We start from the raw sequence: 22,710 nt of genomic DNA on the forward strand, positions 1-22,710 counted from the left end.
AGATGAGAAAACTGTCTTAGAGAGGTAAATTCACTTGTATAATATCATAGAACTAGTAAAAGCAGAACAAGATTCCACTACCATTTCCACTGCCATATTGCTACCTTTCAATTTTTTTCCCTATTCCATGTAAAATTGCTGAAGCATGCCTAAATACCACATTCTTAAAAGGGACCATGTTTTGCTCGAAACAGTAGTTCTATAAGAAAGTTTATGGAAATGATTGAAATGAGCACAAATTCATGTAATGTTTAACTGTATGATTTTAAAAACTTTGCTACTCATCTTTAATATTTATCCTACTTGTATTGTATTTGTGCTCTATATAGACTGTAGCATAATGATTTGCCCTTCCTAATTGATTATTTTGTCATCTTTTTTCTTTTGCTATACTTGGGTTCATTCTGAAATGTGACACTTCATTTGGCCCTTTGTGCTCTATGTCAGCGTCTTCAACTTTACGGATACCATTCTCCTACTAATAGTGTATGTACAATACTTTCCACGTTCCTTATGTGACTAGCCCTTGCCTGTTATACTTGATGGTGTTATTTTTTATATAAAGCTCTACCTGATTTTTATAATGTTTAGGAATTTATTGAATATAATAGGTTCAATCAAGCAAAAATTTTGTATTTCCTCCCTAGATTGATGAGAAGACTAAGCTATACAGAGCAATACGGTATATGTAGATATAAAATAAGGGAGAGGTGAGTTGAATAATCACAACAGCGAAATCTTTGCTGCAGTCATCAAAATTTTACACATTTCTGACAGTATTTGAAGAATTAAGTACAAATCATGGGACATATCTCGGTCTGTGCTCCTGCTGACAGATATTTTAAGGAGCCCTATCCATCTGATATATAGTCCTTTCTCGTTTCTAGTAAATAACTATGTGAGTGGACAGGCTGTTCTTAGTTTTCAGTACTTCCCCCAGCTTATTGCCAAAACTTGGAGTAAGTTGGCTCTAATATGTTTACAACATCAGTGCATTATGCTATTTCTCAAAGAGGATTATCATTTTCAGACTCTTGCCCTGAAAAGATTGGAAGTTCTGCAAATGACCTACCAAATGTGTTCTTACTGTACTAACCTCTTTTTCTCCTGGAAAGTCAGAGCTTATTGTTAGCCCAGCTACTAAACAACTAAGGACATGAACAGCCACTTTTGAGTATAAACATAGACAGATCATTTTTAATTTGCTCAAGAATCCTTATGTCACTTAGAAAAATCCCTCAACTTATACAAATTCCACCTGTAAGAAGCCCTTGAGTACAGAATGACTGACTCCGTATTATCCTGCTGAAATACAAAGTATTTCAAAACAAAATATTTAAATTTTTTCCTATAAAATTCACTTCCTTAAATAAGACCTACCACTTTCTTTAAAATTTTAAAGGATTCTGTTAATTAACAGTAACTTTCAAAAAATGGTAAGAATGTATAAGATAAAAATCTCATATGCCATATGTCCTGTGAAACTTAATAATTGTTAGTAATGTTTATTCCTTTATTTCCTAATTTAATATGTCATTGCATGAGTCATTTTTCTAACCATGGCATTTTTTTCTTTTCCTTTAAACTCATAAATAATTTTCATGTAGATGATCTATGGTTTTGTAAAAGATATATTATGAAGTATTATTGTTAAAGGAAAGAACTACTATGCCTCTAGTTTAATATATACAAATTGTAGTCACTAAGGTATTAAGAGAATAATATTGAGAAGCAGATTTAAATGGTACATTTCATTTACGTTATGCTCATATAATATGAAAGTTTATAATTTTATATTTTATTGTGATGTATGTTTTGTTATTATTTATTTTAATGTACATCTTTTTATCCATTGAGAACATAAACTAATGTTAACTGTTTTTTTATAAGTATTGACAATATGATTTTTTTATTCCCTTACTTTAGTTGGATAACCAACTGATAATACTATTTTCCTCTAATAGAAAAAAAAATTGCTCAGAAAGGAATGATTCTTTAAAAAAAAAAAGAAACATAAAAGAATTTCTTAAATTAGGGGGAAATTCAGTCTAAAATTTATATTAAATATTATTGACTTATGTATAAAATTGTATATTAGTAGTTAATTGACAATGATCTGCTAGTTTCCAGAATTGTAAGTCAACTGGAATGTTAAAGTGTCTCATATGAGTACAATTCATAGACCTGAATATAACGTAGGATTCTACCTTTAGAAGACGTTTCTTCATGAAAGACAGTGGCCTTCTTGACTTATACTATGAAGGCAGAACTCCTATGAAATTCTACAAACAAACTCAGACCAAAAAAAAAAAAAACATACCTTAAAGAAATACATTAAGGACATTATTTTGCCTGTGTGCTCATCCATGGGGCTACTGTGTCTTCTTTTAATAAAGATCTTTACCTAACTTACCATTGTGGTAAGGAGGCCAAAAACTAGAACAGAAACCAGACTCTGAGGTGACTTCAGGAAGCCTTTGCACGTTACCCTACTATTTATCAAAGCATTATAGTATTTATTTTATAACCTCATAATGTTGAGTTATGTTTGGGCATTTTCTCCTGTCAGTCTTTTTGTAGCCTGTATGCATATATTCTGGTTTTTATTTGTTTTATACTTTTTGCTATTAAAATCTGCTCTGACTTTCATGACTAATCTTATTTTAAATATCCTACTAATTTTTTCTGGTATTAAAAGTTTTCTACTAGTTTTGCATATTTAAAAAAATCATTATCTTAACTTCATTCATTCTCTTAACATTGTAATCCAGGTCATTAATTAAAAATTAAATACTGGCTCCTCAAGAGCCAGTATGGGAATATGGGAATCAATATCTATGTCAGGAAAATCATGATGCATTAGCTGTTTTTCCTGTTGATTTTATATATTATTTCCTCAACAAAAGAATGATAGTACTTGCTATAAGAATATTGTCCCTTCTTTTAGAAACTTTATAAAGACTATGTAAGAGAAAACAAAAATAAATATGATCAGTTAACAACAATTCAGTTATGTATTCTGGCATAACTTAATCTTTGGAGCCAAATGAAAAGAAGGAAAGCTACCTGCAGGAAAGAATTATTCATATTAAGCTGTTACATCCTTTCTTGTCTCCATATGCCAAAATGGTATTGTATTTGTATGTTCTACAATTTCTTTGTTTAAAATTTGTATTTTATTCTGATAGGTTCATTATTAAAATACAAGAGAATAAAAGAAAGAAAATAAAAATCTTAATTCTACTACTCACAGATAATCAGTCTATATCTGTGTGGTATTCTTTTCTGTGCTCAGAAAATATTTCTAGAGATCCATGTCAGTATAGTCTGTGAAACCAGTTTTATCCTTTAATGTATTATAAATGTTTTTAATGCCACTACTCATATGTTTGTGTTGTGTGTGTGTGTTTAATTAATTAAGACAGTGACCACTGTCTAGAAGTAGAGAGGAGACATGTCTTCATAAAGCGAATCATTTCCTGTTACACTCCTAATAATGATGTAGTGTAATAAACCTTATTTTCTAATTCGATTGTTTAACAACCATCTTGTTTAGCCATAACTAACCATTAAGTTATGATTAAAAAATAAATCTGTATTCAGAATACATATATAATATCTGCGAAAAATTTAATGTACCTACCATTTATCAAAGTTCTGCCATACCTATATAATAGAAATGTACTGTGTTCTATACTCAGCTAATTGTACAAATTTAGGTTATAGTGACCAAATTTAATTTAACTAAGCTTATTTAATCACTAGAGGGGCGAAGAGCAAATTCTACCATATTGCTACATTTGTACTTGCAGTATATGTCTGTGTTTAAGTGATTGCCACTAAAGACTGTTATTGACATTTTATTAAGACTATTAAAATACAGGCAGTGGACAGTGTTTTGTAGTTAATAATAATGAATTCAAACGTAGATCTTTTAAATAATTCTCAGATGCATAATAATTTACTGGTGGTGCTGGACTTTTAAAAATTGAGACCCCCCAAAATTTATTATCAGCCACTCATTCCTGTATACATCGTGCAGCATTTTCTCCTTACAATAATAACTGAAGGAACACTGAACCTGAGAACCTGTGAGATCTTTCCCTGATAAATCCTGACAAAAACTGCATTTAATTATTTTGTTGATACAGAGCCACCAAAACCTGTAGTTCTATGTTTTTATAAGATAATTATACTAGATTTCTTAATCTTGATATTGCCTTCTTCAAACTATCCAATATTGAGTTAGAAACTAGTATTCTGTCCTTGTAATAGGAAGAAAATACATTATCTATAACAATGGACACACCTGCTAAAACCCCGAATAGTTTTGAGTGGTTTAGCTTTAACTGGCATGTTTCTTTTTGACAAGTTTTATGATTAATGTAAATTTTGTTTCTCTGAAGATTGGATATAGTCATTTTGCTTCTTTGATGCATTTACATGATGTATGCAAGCCAACAATAATTTGTTTCTAAATGAAGCATGGTTTTTATAGGCTGTTCTAAAATGACCCCAGATCTCCAAATGAGTTTACTTCACTTAGAGTGTGAATAAACTTTTATTTTGCACTTTTCTTAGAAGTTACGCATGTTTCAATGCAAGAACATGGGGGAGGGGATGAAGAATGTCATTCTTTTTGACAAAGCCACATTGTACTTAGAAATAGTGGTTATATACCATTACACCTTTGAAAATATCCTGGGTTTACCAGCAGTGTAATATAATACTGTTGTGTTAAGGAGAAAACAAAAAAGGTAAGCTAATGTGTTTTCTTTTCTTTCAAGGTTGGCTAGAACAGATTTAAAGTGTATAAATTATCATTCTTTGTGACTATTCTTTAGATTTCAGTTGTGCTTCTTAAAACTTCTACAGGTACTTAAAACAGATGCTGAGGAACTCGTCTCCCGAAGCTATTGGGATACTCTGAGGCGTAATACAAGCCAAGCACTCTTTTCAGATCTTGCAGAGGTATAATTAAATCTTGGCCAGGACCTTGTACTATTTGCCATGTTGTTCATCTAGTCCTCATTTCACTTTAGAGTTACAGTGATAAAATTATATTTTATATTTTCCTTTTCTTCAGGAAAGCAGCAATTCCTAATGGTACACTTGAATATGTTAACGTGCTGGCAGGGGCTGCAAGGTCTATTTTAAATCAACTTAATTGCAGAAAACATGAATTTCCAACTTAATTAAAAGGAATTTTGTTTTTACTTTTAGGAAATGTGACAACACTGTTATATAATTAATTTAGTGAATCATTTGACCCTATGATTTGCAATGTTGTATGAAGTTCTAATTTTTTTTTTTTTGCTTGGTAAAAGGTAACTGATACTTTAATTATGGTAGATATGAACATTTTGAAAATATTAATAGAAAGTGGTTTACCAAGGACAGAACATGAGGGAGGTGTGGTAGGAGCAGTCATTCATCAAATGGAGGAAAAATTTACATCGTTGAGGATTGCAAATACATAGAAAATAAAAGTAGACTGACAGTTAACTCATTGTTTTCAAATAAAAGACCTTATTACTGTACTCAGGTAGACGCTCCCACCACCCCATTCTCACTATGACACTGTTAAAAGGGATTTATCACTTTCAAAGATGGGCTAAATCTTATAGAGTAAATGCTGCTTTACGTTTATGAGAGTTCCTACAAACCAGCCCTGGGCTCACTTCAAATTAAGAGTCATATCACGAGTCTCTCCATAAACCAGAACTCTCAGTCTCCAATCTTTCTCTAATCTTACCTAGCTCTGCCAGAATTTCACATACTTAGACAAAATCTTCTAATAAGTTGTCAGATTTAATTCAAATCTGGGAAGATTCAATATTAAAAGGCCAGTCAGTTCTAATATACACTCAAAGAATATATGTAAGATCTTTTGAAGATGTTTGTTCCTGTATCAGAGATGTGCTGGCTTCCTGCAACTAGCTTGTCAGCACTAATTCCGCAAATCTCTGCCCAAGTTAACATTCTGTGATATATCCCGTTGGAACCTTGACCGTGGCATGATGGAAATATTAATACCAAAGAAATAGGCAAACCCCATAAATGAAGCCCCTTTTTTTTCTCTTTAGCGCTAGTATACCAGCATGCTATTCACTGCAACTGAGCCATGCTATAGTCATAAAGTGCTAAATTAATGAATGAACTAACCCATACAACATGTAAATAAATCTAATGGACGGAAGAAAGAAGAAAACTTACATTGTATTCCAAAGCAAAATAATTATTTGGGGATTACCACTGTTAGTGTGCTTTCACATTAGAGAGGATAATTGAGAATGAGTTAAGTTAAAACTCATTGTTAAGTCCCTATAGATTACTATAAATGTAACATTTTTTATAGTATCAGTATTTCAGGATTCAAATTGGTTCAGAAAGAAAGCGTGTAAATATATTTGTGTATGTGTGTATATACATACATATATTTGTCTCATATTTAAAATGTAATAATTGAGGTAAATATTGTAAGTTTGAGATTGGCCTCATATTCTTACTGCAGAATTGCTTCTACCCACAGTTTTTTCAGTTAGAGCAAAAAAGTTTTAATTAAAATTCAAATATACTTTAGTTGATACTCCTTTCTAGATAAATTAACAAATTCACAGTACAATATAAACCTATCATGCAGCTGTACCTATCATGCAGCTGTTGATACATTCTATAAATAGCAGATTTAGAAAACTTATTCTGAGTTTTACAAATGAAATTTAAAATCTTATTTCCTTTAAAGTTTACTTATTCTAAAAAAGTTTCAATAGATTATTCAAAAACTTTATCAACAAATCAAGAGTTTGAAAATTTTTGCCGATTCTTTGACAGAGCTTGATAAAGTTATTATTACATTGTGATCATAGGAATATATTGAAAAAATGACCCTTGCTGGTGGTGCAACAGGTTAAAAGCACAGCACTATAGCCCTCCCTGGTGGCGCAGCAGGTTAAAGCACAGCACTGAGAATCTAAAGCCGCTTCCGCGTAAGTTCGATTCCCGCCTGCCCCGGAGGTGACCACATGGTGTGGCAGACCTCTCCTGACCCGCCCGCTGCTCCCCTCAGCAGTGTACTTCGTCGATCTGCCTGTTCTGCTCCCCACTCTGTCTCTGGTGAAGCCTCTTGCCGCCCCTGAGCCTCTGGCCTGTACCCCAGTTCTGTATGCACAAATAAATAAATCTTTAAAAAAAAAAAAAAGCACAGCACTATGAAGCACAAGTTTGATCCCTGGCCAGAGAGGTGACCCACATAGCATGGCAGACCTCCTGACCCATCCGCTGCTCCCCACTGTATTTTTGTAGTTTAGCACATTTTTACTAATGCAAATTTATTAAAGTGTGTGTATATTTTGGTCAAATAATTTAACAGTATTTTAATCAAAGCAAAGTTAGATAATGGCCTTTCATGTGAATGGCTTGTGGTGTTCTTTTGTGGCTTTTTCTTGCTTTGTTATGAAAACACCTGAATTTATTTTATTTTAACAATGAGCACAGAATCAAAGGGATAAAGTCTCTATTTTTGTCTAAACTCTCCTGTGGTTTGTTATATAAGACTGCTAGGATACCGAGGCCCTGGTGTAGTTTTCAATGACTACCCGTAGTACTTGTCTCACTGAATGATGGGGTGGGGAGTTTTCGCCATTTCCATTTTCAAATTTTTTTTTCTCTAATGTCAAACTGTTACTTATGCCTCTGTGAGTTCTGGATTATCTGGATAAGTGCAACCTAAGTCTAATAAGATTTTGATGATGAAAGACTGTAAATGAAGATCTGCTCTGCTAAGGACCATGAGAAAAACTGGTTGAATGAGGTCATTATTTAAAATCTGTATAAAACAAAGTCACCTCATTTCAGTTTATTATTTTTTTTGAAGTAAAGGACATCATAGCACTAAAGAAAAACATGCCATAATTATGTTATCTGGGTTCATTAACTTTTGGTGTTCTTGTAACCTCTCATTTTAGGGCTTTTTTTTTTTTTTCCAGATCTCTAATAATGTCTAGTTTCAGTAACAAAAAGGAACTAATAGTGTACTATATAAAATTCTCTCTTTTGCATTAAGCTTCAAAACTGTCATCTTTTCTATCTTTGTCTAGTCCTTTTTTCAGTTATTCATATATTTCAAGTTGGAAAAAGTAAATAGCATTCATTGAGCATTTCCAGCATGTCAGTTTTAGTGTTAAGTGATTTATACATGTTAGATGGCTAGAGCCTCCACTCTATTGCTTGATTTATATATTTTTTAAAGATTTATATATGCATACAGAACTGGGATACAGGCCAGAGGTGCAGGGGCGGTGAGAGGATTCACTAGAAACAGGGTGGGGAGCTGAACAGGCAGACTGATGAAGCACACTGCTGAGGGGAGCAGTGGGTGGGTCAGGAAAGGCCTGCCCCTCCATGTGGATCACCTCAGGGGCCTGGGATCAGAACCTGCACTGAAATGGCTGATGCTACCTTGCAGTGCTGTGCTCGAACCTGCAGCCCCACCAGGAGGGCCCCCTTGCTTCATTTAATCATGCCTTTTTAAATAGCCTCCTAGCAGTTTCAGCTGTTCATGGATAAGGTGAACTGATTAGGCTCAATATCTATAATTTGCATGAAATATCCAACCCCAAAGGTCTCATGTTTTTATCCAGAGTATCTTATGACTACCCATAAGATATTTTGCTTACTTCATTTGTATGCAAAAAAGAATGGAAAAAGACTAGAAGGGATATTACCACTCCCATGTTCAATTGCAGTCACCATTTAATCAACTTAATGGTATCAACCCAAGAGCCCAAAGACAGATGTGTGGATTAAGATACAGTGTATACAAATAATGGAATAATAGTAAAAAAAAAAAAAAAAAAAGATGACCTCTTGCCATCTGCAGCAGCATGGATAGAACTGAAGGGAATAATGCTAAGTGAAATGAGTCAGAAGGAGAAAGAGTAATATCTGGTGGTTACAGAAAACTAAAGCAGAGTCAGTCAAAACCAAACCAACAACAACCCATAGAAACTTTTCTGTAGAATTCAGGCCACATGGGGAGAAGAAGGCTGGAAAGGGAAGAGTGGAAGGGTCCCGGTGGACTGTTGGAGGATTACTGTTGTTTTAGTGGTGAGTGGGGTGACACACCTGAAGACTTCACCCTGTACCTCTGAAGCACAGTGTTGTAAATCATGTTGCTGCCATAAAATTAAGGGGGGGCTGGGGTAAGGAATGTTGGAGAAGAAAAGACCAATTAGAAGATGTAAGCTGTAAATATAATCCATACTTGTTGTTAAAGGAGAATAGTGTTTGGTCTAGGGAGAAGGGAATTAAAGATCACATAGATGTTTTAAGGAATAAAATAGCTATGCTCACGAGAAGCTGGGACGAGGAGTACAGGGAATCAAAGGGCTGCTAAAATTTAGTGGTGGAAGATGTGTGAGATGAAGACTTTGTGTTATGAGACATATAATAAGATGAGCCTTACAAAGCAGAATATGCTTTCTGTTTTCCGCAAAGGACTATAAGAATTCTGACCAAGAAGTAATATATTTCAAAGGTGTACCTTTACATGGACACAGTAGTTTGAATTTTATTGCTTTTGTACCTGAGTTTATGATAGGTCTGAGTTAATGAGCAAATGAAGAAGAAAAAAAGGGGGTGGAGGGTAAAGAAAGGATAACCTTTAAAGCTATATTCGAAGAAAAGATTTTTATAAGCTATTAAACTTCATAAAGACTTATTTATTTTTAAGAATATACTTGTTGGAACTTGGTTTATCGAGTTGAATGGGGAAAGAAAAAAAATCTGAATTTCTTGTCCATTCAAAAACTAATGTAAGACTTTGAAAAAATTACAGGTGATCTAAATTCCAAAGTAATGTTACTATAGCTTCTCTTTCACAAATACCCTCTCAAAGTATCATAAATGTGAATACAACAGGAAAGTGCCCTGGTTAAAGGAAGCTGTTTTGTGAAGCTTAAGGCCATTCATTCATCAGCTCCATCTGTTCAATATAGCTGAAGAATTTATCTCTGGAACATTTTTTAAAAAAACATTTTCAGTTGGATTAGGAAAATTCAAACCAAACTACTTAAATATAATAAAATATTTATGTAACGACAAAGGGATTTTGATTGTTTTAGATAATTTAGAATATAGATCCCCTATATGTATAATTTGAGTTTGAAAAGTTCTTAAGGATAATTATATCTTTAAGTTTGGGGGAGCGAGGGTAGGAAGAAAACAAGGGACTGTGGTGATGGTGCATGGGTGAACTGGTGGTGGGAATTCGATGGGGAGTACAGCTGAGAAAAGAAAGCAAACATTAAAAAAATGAACAATGGTGGAAAATGTATATAAATAAAAATAAATTTGGAGGGAGGATGAAGATCAATTGGTTTATATTTATTTCTCTTTTCAGATTTTGAACTTTGAGCTGTAATGTCATTTATAAGTACAGCCTTGGGCTTTTCATGCTAATGGTGATATATTCTTGACATTAGATGTTGAAGGATTTTGGATATTGTTTTGTCTAATCTTTCAGTTGTGACTTTTTTTAAGCGTGCTGATGACATTACAAGTTTAGTAACAGATACTACACTTCTTGTACACTTTTTTGGAAAGAAAGGAAAAGCTGAACTCAACTTTGAAGATTTTTATAGGTGAGCTTCATTTTTATATTTGTACCGAAAATACATGTTAACATGTTAAAGTCAGAAAGCTCTTCTGAATCATCTAGTGTGGTGATTGACAACTTGTGTAGCTTTCATCCAACTGAATTTACTTTGATAACATACATTTGTTGTCATTAGTACGGTACACCAGAAACTACCCTGAGCAGTGTAAGGGAATTATAAAAAAAGGTCTGGATAATTTGGACTGATTATTTCTTTCGCTTTCTAAAGGAAATATGCCACAAATGCCATAGTCTCCACAAGCCACAGCATAATAATAACAATAAGCATTTATTTAGCGTTTACTATAGTAATCGCTAGGTACTACACCTTAACTCCTTTAATCTCGTGGTTACCCTGCAGGCATTTTTGTTAACCACACTTTACAGATGAGAAAGCCAGGCTCCTGAGAGGCTGTGAATGATCTGTGACCATCACCCTTCATTTACCTTATTCATTACATATTTTTGTCATAGATTCATGGATAACCTCCAAACAGAAGTTCTGGAAATAGAATTCCTTTCCTATTCTAATGGGATGAATACTATCAGTGAAGAAGATTTTGCTCATATTCTCTTACGATATACAAATGTGGAAAATACATCAGTATTTTTGGAAAATGTGCGTTACAGTATACCTGAAGAGAAGGTATAGTTTTCCAGTACTTACTTTGTTACATGTTGTTATCTTTAATTATTTAGGTAATATAAAATACAGTGATCTTTTGTTAGTGCTTTTACTCTTCTGTGGATTAATAGATACTTCAGATTTATTTCATTTTTTCCCCATCTGTGTCCTAAGTGTTCAGGTTAATTTTTTTTAACTAAGTGATTTATTCTAGGTAAGTGCACATATTTTTCTTAGATGCACTGAAAACCCTTAAGGTTATTAGCAGTTTTATTCAAATTATGTTATTTATAATGAGAAATCTGAACTATATGCTTTGCTTACTGTAAATACATCACTTCATATAAAAGTTTATAGACATCCGTTTAGTTACACTTTATTCATTTCTGTAGTATCCTTAATAAAAGGTCATTTGCAGACAGACATTGATGAGTGAGTGATCTTATCGGTAGTTGAAGTGAGGTTTCCCAAAGGATTTGGATGACATGAATGGTTAAGAACATGAGACAACTGATTGTCTATTTGTTTAGTAGCAAATGTGTTGTCAGCAATTCTGAGCAGTTAAGTTGCATTATCTAGTGGTATTTGAATGCATCATTGCAACCAAATAGAACTGGTGTTACAAGTACCCTTTCAAGCATGGGATGTTTTGGGTATATAGCCTTCTATTTGTGTTTGTACAAGGATCAAATTCATCTAACCAAGAAAAACTTGCAAATAGTTTGACTTCGTTTAAAATGGATACACTGTGGCACTGCTAACGTTTCTCCAGGATTCCTAGGGAATGAGAAAAAGAGGATTTGATTCATTTGGCCATTAGTTTATAAAATTTTCATCTAGAGACTTTTATCACTTTACATATTAAACTGATTTTTTTTCAATTCATAGATACTTCCATAAAAAGAAATATTAAAATTGTACTGTTGTGTTCAGATGCCAGGTATTATTTAGAAAACCGTAAAGAATCTTTTTTTTTTTCCTTTTATCATATGGAAGCATTCATAACTCAAAAAAGTTCAATTTCAGGATTGGGAATATATGAATAGTCCTATTGTTTTTTAAATTAAAAATTATGTAAAAAGTTTTAAGTTAAATTCACCTTCTGAAAACTTGCTATTAATAGAAGTACTTTACTAACAGTCGTTACAGTGAAAGTGGTCATTTGGGCAGGTGAACTAGCACTGATTCTCACTGATATTTTTTCTCTCATTTCTTCAGTACAACCTTTTAAATATTGCTATCTTACAGAAAAAGGGAAATTAAGCTCTTAGTCTTTTCCCATGGATAATCAAATCCAATACTCTAAGATATTCCTACCACACCCACCTCCATCGCTCCTTTCATCTTCTCTCCAGATTTACAGCTACTATTTGAATAGAACTTTACATTTATTAAACATCTATTCTACAAGGCCTATTCTACACACTGTGGATATAATAAGGAGCTGAGAAAATCCTTCTCCCATGGAAATAAGTTTTAGTGGATAGACACAGTAAACATGTAAATAAAAGAATAAATAAGTGGTATATTTTCAGATAGTGGTGCTTGTTAAAAGGAGGAAGAGCCATGGAACTGGGAAAGAAGATGCCCTGTCCAGAAAGCTTTTTTGAGCAGATGGTTTTAGAGGAAAGACCATGAGGAATGGTCTATGCAAAGATCTCAGTAAAGAACATTTCAAGTAGAGGAAACAGCAAATACCAAGGGCCTTGCCACAGCAAAAGCTTAGTTTCTTTGAGAAATTGTAAAAGGGTTAAAACAAGTGAACGGGAAAGTACTAGGAGATGAAAGAGATAGCTATGGGTCAGGTCTTATAAAATCCAGTTGGCAAGATAAGGAGTTTAGATTGTATGCGAATGGTGACTCTTATGCATAATGGGAAGCCTTTGTAGTGTTTAAACTTTTAAAACAGGGATAAGCAAACTTCCCTACTATTTTTGTAAGTAAAGTCTGGAACACAGCCACACTCATTCTTCACATTTATTGTTTGTGGCTGCTTTTGCATCATAATGGTAGAGCTGATTAGTAGTGGCATAAACCACACAGTGCGAAAAAATCCAAATACTTGCTTTCTGGCCTTTATAAGAACAAAACTTGCCAACTTTACTTTAGTGCATAGGCATGATATTTGTTCATTAGACCAGTATTTATGTAGTTAGTACTTGCTATCTACTTGACAGTCAAGTGTGACCTGACTTGTGCAAGATAGGATCTGATTCCTGTTTCAAAAGATCATCTTAGCTGCTCTCTGCAGAACAGACTTTACATGGCCCACCTTTGAAAGAAATTCAGGTTAGGATGCTGTGAGAGTGCAGCTGACTGTTGTTGTAAGAGATGAACATGGCTTGGACCAGGCTGAAAATGGGGCAACGTGGTCAGACGTAAATAACTGAAAAAGCAGAACTGCAGGACTGTTGGATCATATTTCTTTTTCTTTTTCTTTTTTTTTTTAAGATTTATTTATTTGTGCATACAGAACCGGGCTACAGGCCAGAGGCTCAGGGGCAGCGAGAGGCTTCACCAGAGAGTGGGGAGCAGAACAGGCAGATCGATGAAATACATTGCTGAGGGGACCGGCGGGCTGGTCTGCCAAGCCATGTGGTCACCTCCAGGGCAGGCGGGAATCGAACTCATGTGGAAGTGGCTTCAGCTTCTTAGTGCTGTGCTTAACCCGCTGCACCACCAGGGAGGGTCTAGATCATATTTCAATGTGAAAGAAAAAGAATTGAGAATCCCTAGGGTCTTGACCTGAATTGTGAAGCAAAACAGTCATGCCATTTTCTGAGCTAAGTGAGGCTACAAACATGGGGTGAGGAGAGAATATAGTGTTTGTTCGAATAAATTAAATATGAGATCCTTGTGACATATCTAACAGATTGTGCAGGTAGTTGGATATTTGAACCAATCATTCAGGGGTGTAATTAAGACTACTTTTAGTAGTTGTGTATACCTCCAGACTGTGTCTCCAGCTTAACCTTCTCCCCAGAACTGTAGATTTTTACTTCATACTACCGACTCAGAATCTCCTCTTGGCTAACCATAGACATATCATTCTAATTGTGACAAAATTTAACTGATCGTCAAAAATATCTTCCTCCACACATCATCTCTCTTTCAGTTGATGAAAACTTCATTCTAACTAGTTATTCTAATTTAAATGTTGACTCTTTCCTCTCAGTACATAAATCCTCTTGATACTACCTCTATCAAAATTTGAGAACTTCCTGCCACAATCCTTACCTGGATTACTGCAGTTTTCTCCTAATTCATCTCTCTGCTTCCAGCTTCCCCTGTGTACTTGTGTTCTGCCTATAGCATGTAAGGACTCTTTATACCATGATTCTGGTTTTATTGTAATAACTTCATTTTCCTCAAAGTAAAAATGAAAATCCTTAAATTGACCAAAAAAGAACTGTTCTCTCATAAACACACTTCCCACCATTCCCCCTTGCTCCCCAGAAAGAGGCCACACTGGCCATGCTACTTCTCAGATAGCAGGCAGTCTTCTGTCTTGTATGTTCTTTTTTCAGCCTAGTGTTCTTCTCTTATTTTCACAGTTCACTGCTATTTCTAATGATTCTTGCTCTTCCAATTTATTAAATAATCACCTATTATATAAATAATATATAACCTATAATATAAGGAATACTCTATTATATGAATTTGAACTCTCTCCCTTGGCATTTCCTATTTCTTCTTAATCTTTTTATTTACATAGTGTTATCATTTTCTAGCATACTATAGTTTTTCTTTGTTTATCTGGATAATTAATAGAATTTAGTTATTTTTATTATTTGTTGTCTGTCTTTATGTTTTTGCTTTTTTGCTCAGTCATATATCCACAGTATTAAAGCATTTATATTTTTATAGTACTTAGAGATGTAAACCTTAAAGCATTTATATTTTTGTGAATTTTAGTGACAGATGCATTCACTTATGTGTGAAAACACAGATATACAATGTTGTTTACTATTCAGTATTGTTTGTAGTAGCAAAATGTTGGGACCCATTTAAGTGTGTTTCAGTGAGTTACTGGTTAAATAAATTATGCTTTCTGTGTAGAATGGAAAAAGTACAGCTGAAAAATAGACCAACAAGATTCTTTATATACAAATATAGAACAATCTCCAAGCTATAGTAAGTGGAAAAAGGCATGATTTAGAACGGTGTGTTCTGTATAATACCATCTGTTAAAAAAAAAATAGCCTGTTTTAATTCTAGAAGAACTGGAAGGACTCACAGAACTAGAAGCATTTATTCTTCAAGAAAGAAACTGCATAGCTAAGGGAAATTGGTGGGAGAGGGGGGACTTTGTCTTTTATTCTTTTGAATTTTGAACAGGTACATATGTTAATATAGAAATAATATTTTAAATTAAATCTCTTTCTCTCCCTATTTTTTACATCATTGCTCATTTTTAAGCAGTGATTGCTTCCCACCCCCCTCAGGTGCTGTCCCCAGAGAACTTCATCCTCTGATTCACTTGTGCACCATCACCACAGCCCGCTCTGCTCTTCCCTCCCTCTCCCTTGCAGGGTGTCTCTGGTTACAATTGGCTGTATGTTTTTATTTTGTTGTGTTGTGTTTTGTACTGTTATTATATTTTTAAAAATTTTTTAAAAAATTTAAATGCCAGCCCTTCCTGGTGGCGCAGCGGGTTAAAGCACTGCACTGAGAACTAAAGCCACTTCCGCATGAGTTCGATCCCCGCCTGCCCCCGAGGTGACCACATGGCGAGGCAGACCTCTCCTGACCCGCCCGCTGCTCCCCTCAGCAGTGTACTTCGTTGATCTGCCTGTTCTGCTCCCCACTCTGTCTCTGGTGAATCCTCTCACCCTCTGCATCTCTGGCCTGTACCCCAGTTCTATATGAATAAATAAATAAATCTTTAAAAAAAAAATTTAAATGCCACGTAATTTGGTGAATTTGTCTAGGAGAAAGTATAGAAACTGTAGAAAGGAATCGAAAAAGGATCTCACTACAATAATATAATATAAATATTAACAGGAAGGTAGTAGGATTATTATCACCTGTGTGATCTACAACAGTTACCTATACCTTAACTGGAATTCTTCAATTCTTCACATAGCTTTGAGTTACCATCTAGTTTCCTTTCTTTTCAGCCTGAAAAAACTCCTTTAGTCTTTCTTATAGGACAGATCTATTAGTAGTGGACTCCACTGGCTTTGGCTTATCTGAGAATCTTATTTCTATATTTATAGAGGGTAATTTTGCCACAAACAGAATTTTTGACTGACAAATTTTTCTTTCAGCACCTGAAAAGATATCATCCTACTCACTTCTGGTCTCTGTGGTTTCTGATGAGAAATCAGCTGTTAATCTTACTAAAGATCACTCTACACAAAAAGTCACTTTTCTCCTGCTTTCAGTATTACCTTTTTTTTTTTTTGACAATTTAAATAAAATGCATCATAGTGTGGGTCTCTTTGAGTCTAATCTTACTTGTAAGTTTGAGCTTCTTGCGTCTGTAGACTCATTTTTCAGTAAAGTTGGGGAGTTTTCAACCATCATTTCTTTAAACTTGCTTTATGCTCATTTCTTTCTTTCCTTTGGCAAGGCCTATTAGTGTATGCTGGCATGCTTGATGGTTGACCTTTCTTCATTCTTTTTCTTTCTGTACCTCATCTGAATCAATTATCGTATGTTTAAGTTCTTGGAGTCTTCTGACTGTTCAAATATATTGTTAAACCTCTCAGGTGAATTTTTGATTTCAGTTATTATACCTTTCAGCTTTAAGGTTTTAGTTTTGCTTCCTTTAACAATTTCTGTTTCTCTGTTGAGACTGTATTTTTCTAATTTCTTTTTATACATTGTAATTTTTTGCTAAAAACACATCATCTGGAATATTTTAATGTGGTAACTCTGGAAATGAGTTTTACTCCCTGCAGTTGTCTATTTATAATAGCTTGGAAAACTCACTGAAGAAACAGAAAAAGCTACATTCCTTGTAATGTTCAGTCCCTACACACTGGTCCATTCACTGATGTTTAGCTAGGGAATTGACAGATTTCCTTAAATGCCTGAAGCCAAGAAGAAAAACCCTTTAATACTCTCCTACTCTTTGCACCTCGGCCCTGAGCTAGAGCACGTCTTCAAGACTAAAACAGACTACCTGACATCCTGCCTTTGAATTTACCTCCTGCGTCCAGAGTCCAAACTGGCCAGAGGTGATAGCATAGTTCTTCTGGGGTCTTTTCAAGTCTATAGTCAGTTCATTGGCATTAAGTGCAGTCACAGTATTGTGATAGCACTGTTGTCTAGTCCCAGAACTTTTACATCCTCTCAATCAGAAACCTGTACCCTTTAAGATGTCACTCTCCACTTCCCTCCCTCAACTCCTGGTGACGCACTACTAATCTGCTTCTGTTTCTATGTATTTATCTATTCTGGATATTTCTTAAAAGTGAAATTATAGGCTCTGTGACCTATGTGTCTGAACTCTTAAACTTAACATTTTTCAAGTTCATCTACATCTACATTATAGCAGACTTTTTTTTTTTTTAAAGATTTATTTATTTGTACATACAGAACTGGGGTATAGGCCAGAGGCGCAGGGGCGGCGAGAGGCTTCACCAGAGACAGAGTGGGGAGCAGAACAGGCAGATCAATGAAGTACACTGCTGAGGGGAGCAGCGGGCGGGTCAGGAGAGGTCTGCCACGCCATGTGGTCACCTCTGGGGCAAGCGGGAATCGAACTCATGTGGAAGTGGCTTTGGCTTCTTAGTGCTGTGTTTTAACCCGCTGCGCCACCAGGGAGGGCCCAGACTTTTTTTTTTTTTTAAAGATTTATTTATTTGTTCGTACAGAACTGGGGTACAGGCCACAGATGTGGAGAGTGAGAGGATTCACCAGAAACAGAGTGGGGTGTAGAACAGACAGATTGATGAAGTACACTGCTGAGGGGAGCAGCGGGCGGGTCAGGAGAGATCTGCCACACCTTGTGGATCTCCTCAAGGGGATAGAACTCATGCAGAAGTGGCTTAAGCTTCTTTGTGCTGTGCTTTAACCCACTGCGCCACCAGGGAGTGCCACTTCATTCCTTTTTATTGCTGAATAATACTACATTATATGGATCATACTTTTTCTGTTCATCATCTGGTAGACATTAGAGTTTGTTGTAATATTGACTATTCAAATAATGCTATTGTGAAAATCTGTGTACAACTTTTTGTGTGAACAAATACTTGCAATTTCCACAGAATTCAATATATAAATAGCTAGATCACTTGACAATCTTTAATTTTTAACATTTTGAGGAACTGGTTTTCCAGTGTTGTTATATCATTTTATAGTCCATTTCACAATGGATCCGTTTATAATTTCACTTCTTCACTAGTTTTGTTCCACCCTTTTTACTTGCTATTGAGTCTGAAGTGGTGTCATTGTAGGTTTTTTTTTTTAAAGATTTATTTATTTATTCATAACTGGGGTACAGGCCCAGAGATGCAGAGGGTGAGAGGATTCACCAGAGACAGAGTGGGGAGCAGAACAGGCAGATCGATGAAGTACACTGCTGAGGGGGGGAGCGGGCGGGTCAGGGGAGGTCTGCCATACCATGTGGTCACCTCCGGGCAGGCGGGGATCGAACTCATGGGGAAGTGGCTTCAGCTTCTTAGTGCTGTGCTTTAACCCGCTGCACCACCAGGGAGGGCCCAGTGCCATTGTGGTTTTGATGTGTATTTCTCTGGTGAATCATGATGTTGAACATCTTATTTGTTAGTCTTCTGTGTATCTTTTTTGAAAGAATATCTATTCAAGTTCCTTGCTCATGTCTTCATTGGGTTGTTTTTTATTGATTTGTATACTGCAGATTATATCATCTGGGTAATAGCTCCTATTGGGAACATAATTTGTCAATACTTTCATCCTTTGAATTGTCTTTTTAGTTTCCTTTTATGTGTCCTTTAGTGCACAAGATTTTAACTTTGTTAGAGCCTCACTTATCTATATTTTTCCCATTCATTTATATTTTTTCTTTTTATTGTTTATGCTTTTGGTATCACATTCAAAAAACCATTGCCAACATTTAAAAAAAATTCAAGGTCATTACAGTTTTGTCTCTGTGTTTTTCATTAGAGTTTTACCATTTTAGCTATTAAAATTAGGTCTTTGATTCATTGGTTAGATTTTTTGTAATATAGAGTAAAGTAAGTGTCCAACTATTTGTTTTATGTGTGGCTATCCAATTGTCCTAGCTCCATTTGTTAAAGAGGTTGTTCTTTCTACAATAAATGGTTTTGGTACCCTTACTGAAAATCATTTGACCATAGGTATTTGTTTTTTTTCTTGGATTCTCAGCACACACATTTTTGATGCTTTAACTTTTTTTAGTTATTATTGTTTAAATATAATCTGCTCTACTGTTGCACCTTACTTCTAGCAATTCAGCATGTTCCATTTAAGTCCCAATGTTTCATTACAGAAGTGATCCTGAGGGTGAGGGTGAGGAGGAACAGGGGACATGGTTCTTCTCTCTGCCACTCCCTCAGGGTTTCTGTCACTCACTGCTATTAAGAATGGCTTACTTTAAATTAACTCCATCAAAATGAATGCCCACTTTCCGACAGTTACATATTCCCAAATGCATGTTTAATCTATACACAAAAAAACATTTATTGCCTAGTTTTCATTTTGACTTGTATTTTCCAAACATGAGAACCCTACTTTGAAAAATATAAAATATAAATCATTCTGTGATTGGCTTTATAATTTTATGCCCCCTAAACGTATTGACACTTTTGTTTACACTTTGCTTAAAAATAGCCCATCATCCTGTTTTTCATTTTTAACAGCAGTAACCTGTCACCCTGAGACATAGAGACGTTTACTGTAGCAGCTGATCACAGCATAAACTAGTACAGAACCAGAGCAGTGACCAGTTTCCCTGGCAACAAGCTCTACTCATCAAGACAAATCCCTCTGGCTCAGTCTCCCTAATTGCTTTAAACAGCTCTCTCTGGCAGAGAAGTCACAAAGCAGAGTGCACAGTTAGAATAGCAATAAATGAATATAAAGAAAGAGAAAAATTGTAAAGGGAAAAAGACGCTGATATCTTTCATTGCAGCAGAAGTGACACGTACCAAAAATTAGTTTTATTATTTTGCCTATAAACATCATTTTGATAATGCATCATTTAATCAGTAATTGGCTTATAATGAAAGTAGACGCTTGGCTTTTCCTTAGTCTTTCAACGCTGCCTTGTTAGTTTCCCTTCAGAATTTGTTAAGCCTAAATTCATTGTCCTTTGTTCGTCTCTGTTTATACTCTATCAGTTATGTTAATTTTTCTAAAGCAAACATATTAAATTCTTCATGTTAATTTAATTCATTAAATTCTTGCATTATCTGAGAGACATTGAGACATTGTGCTTGGCATAAAAAAGTTTCCTGTTTAATTGAAGTAATGTTACTAATCTTAAGTGCAGTTCTGTAAACGATACTCCAGAGTCCTTTTTATGAGCCTACACCAAGCCCTGTGATAATCTGGCTTCTCGAAGCTCCATGTGTCAAAGCACTGTACTTCCTGTTGCTGTCCTGGCAGCACTGTGATAGCAGAGATGATAGAAATACGGTGCTGTTGGCTTATTTAGCATTTAGATTTTGTATGGTCATTATAATGTATTAATTACCCAGTGACGAGTTACATTAAAGAGTACATGTACTGAGAAATTTTTTTTCCCTTAATCACATATTTGCTTTCAGAGTATAAGAAATCAGGCTTAAAACAGTTTTCAAAATTGGAACCTAACAATTCATTATTATTCTGTTGTTCTTTGAAACGTTTTGTGCTGATCTGACAGTGTTTTCAAAATGTGTTCATCTCTCATTGCCAATGGTAGCAGCACCACCCCATGAATACTATGTTCTATTTGGAGAAAAGGTCCAGAGTGTGCCCTGAAAGTTTTACTTTCAAGATACTTTATTTCTAGTAAATGTAGAATACTTTCAATACTGTAGATACTTTGTTTCTAGTACGTGTAGATGCTTATAAATTTAGGCAATACTAAATATGTTTCGATTATTTTTCTCTCTATAGGGCATCACATTTGATGAATTCAGGTCATTTTTCCAGTTCCTGAACAACCTAGAAGACTTTGCAATAGCATTGAATATGTATAACTTTGCAAGTCGTTCTATAGGGCAAGGTAAGTCATAATCTTTCAAAAAATGAAAGCAGAAAATAATCCTACATTGTTTCTAAGGACCTTCATAGATTAAATAGATATAACAGATTTGCATCAGCTTCTCTGAAAGTTAAGCGTTTAGTAATTTGGACAGGTATCTTATTTCCCATCTGAATTTTACGTTTCTTTAGAATGTATTCATCTTAATAACTTGTAAAGTGTCTGTTGCTGGTAATAGTTGTTCAGTAAAGTGAATGCATTATTAACTATAGATAGAACTACCTCTTAGCCATATTAGTTAAAATCATAAGAAATTTTTTTCCTAAAAAAAGTCATCATTAATGAAAAGTCGTGTCTTACATACAATCATGACCACTGTTTAAAAAAAAACTTTTATAACCTTTCTAATTATTAATACATATTGTAAAAACAATATTAATATTCTACTCCTTTTCTGTAACATTTATCTAGATGAATTTAAGCGTGCCGTCTATGTAGCTACTGGTCTCAAACTTTCACCACATTTAGTGAACACAGTCTTCAAGATTTTTGACGTTGACAAAGATGATCAATTAAGTTATAAAGAATTTATTGGAATTATGAAAGACAGACTCCATAGAGGATTCCGGGTAAGTCTAGAAATTTCAAGCCTATTTATATTCTTTTGAAAATCTAAAAGAAAAAAAAGTTAAGTTCAGAAATAGTTACATGTTTTTAAGGCGATAAACATGAAATGTTATATTGAAAAGAAAAAACATGATGCCCTTCCTGCTTTCAAAAACAGCTTGAGGTGATAAAAGATAATGAATGTGTTAGAAAATATAAAAACCATATAAAAACCATGTTAAAGTCAATAGTTTGCATATTCAACTAGTTGATATCTTCATCCCAATTTTGTGGGGGAAGGAGTGCCAAATTTTTTTGATTGACTCAATCTATATACACTGGCTGTTCAGACTACTAGCATTAGAAAAAAAATACCACTATTCATCATCTAATGTGACACAAGCTTCCAATAAGCAACTTGAATCTCTTTAATCACTGCACATCCAATACTTTTTAAGTAGAAAATAAGGGGGGGGGAAATGTTTTTGTCTGCTAGTATTTTATACTGCAAAATCGTTCTTAGAAATTAATTATATTTTTCTTTGAAATGTGCTTTAAAGAGTGAAATATAACATAAATCAATAAGTGCTTACACATCTAACATTTTTGTGAATGTGCCCAAATGGAAAAAAATATTTTCCATTAAAATTAGAATATTCAAGTTTATCTCTTTGGTAGAAA

At 34.5% G+C, this 22,710-nt stretch overlaps 1 protein-coding gene across 3 annotated transcripts in view; it reads left to right on the top strand.

The window, feature by feature from the left end:
* Nucleotides 1-22,710, top strand: part of MICU3 (mitochondrial calcium uptake family, member 3) — a 75,256-nt gene that overhangs the window by 48,605 nt on the left and 3,941 nt on the right. For 2 of the 3 annotated variants that reach the window (XM_012724966.1, XM_012724968.1), the window contains 6 exons: nucleotides 448-486; nucleotides 4,876-4,971; nucleotides 10,543-10,643; nucleotides 11,132-11,303; nucleotides 21,336-21,444; nucleotides 21,895-22,052. In XM_012724966.1, coding sequence (XP_012580420.1) covers nucleotides 448-486; nucleotides 4,876-4,971; nucleotides 10,543-10,643; nucleotides 11,132-11,303; nucleotides 21,336-21,444; nucleotides 21,895-22,052 — 675 coding nt within the window. The remainder of the gene's footprint in view (nucleotides 1-447; nucleotides 487-4,875; nucleotides 4,972-10,542; nucleotides 10,644-11,131; nucleotides 11,304-21,335; nucleotides 21,445-21,894; nucleotides 22,053-22,710) is intronic. The other variant, XM_012724969.1, reaches the window with a different exon arrangement.

Source organism: Condylura cristata, unplaced genomic scaffold (genome assembly GCF_000260355.1).
Source record: "Condylura cristata isolate star-nosed mole 26May11 unplaced genomic scaffold, ConCri1.0 scaffold00014, whole genome shotgun sequence".
Classification (NCBI taxonomy): domain Eukaryota; kingdom Metazoa; phylum Chordata; class Mammalia; order Eulipotyphla; family Talpidae; genus Condylura; species Condylura cristata.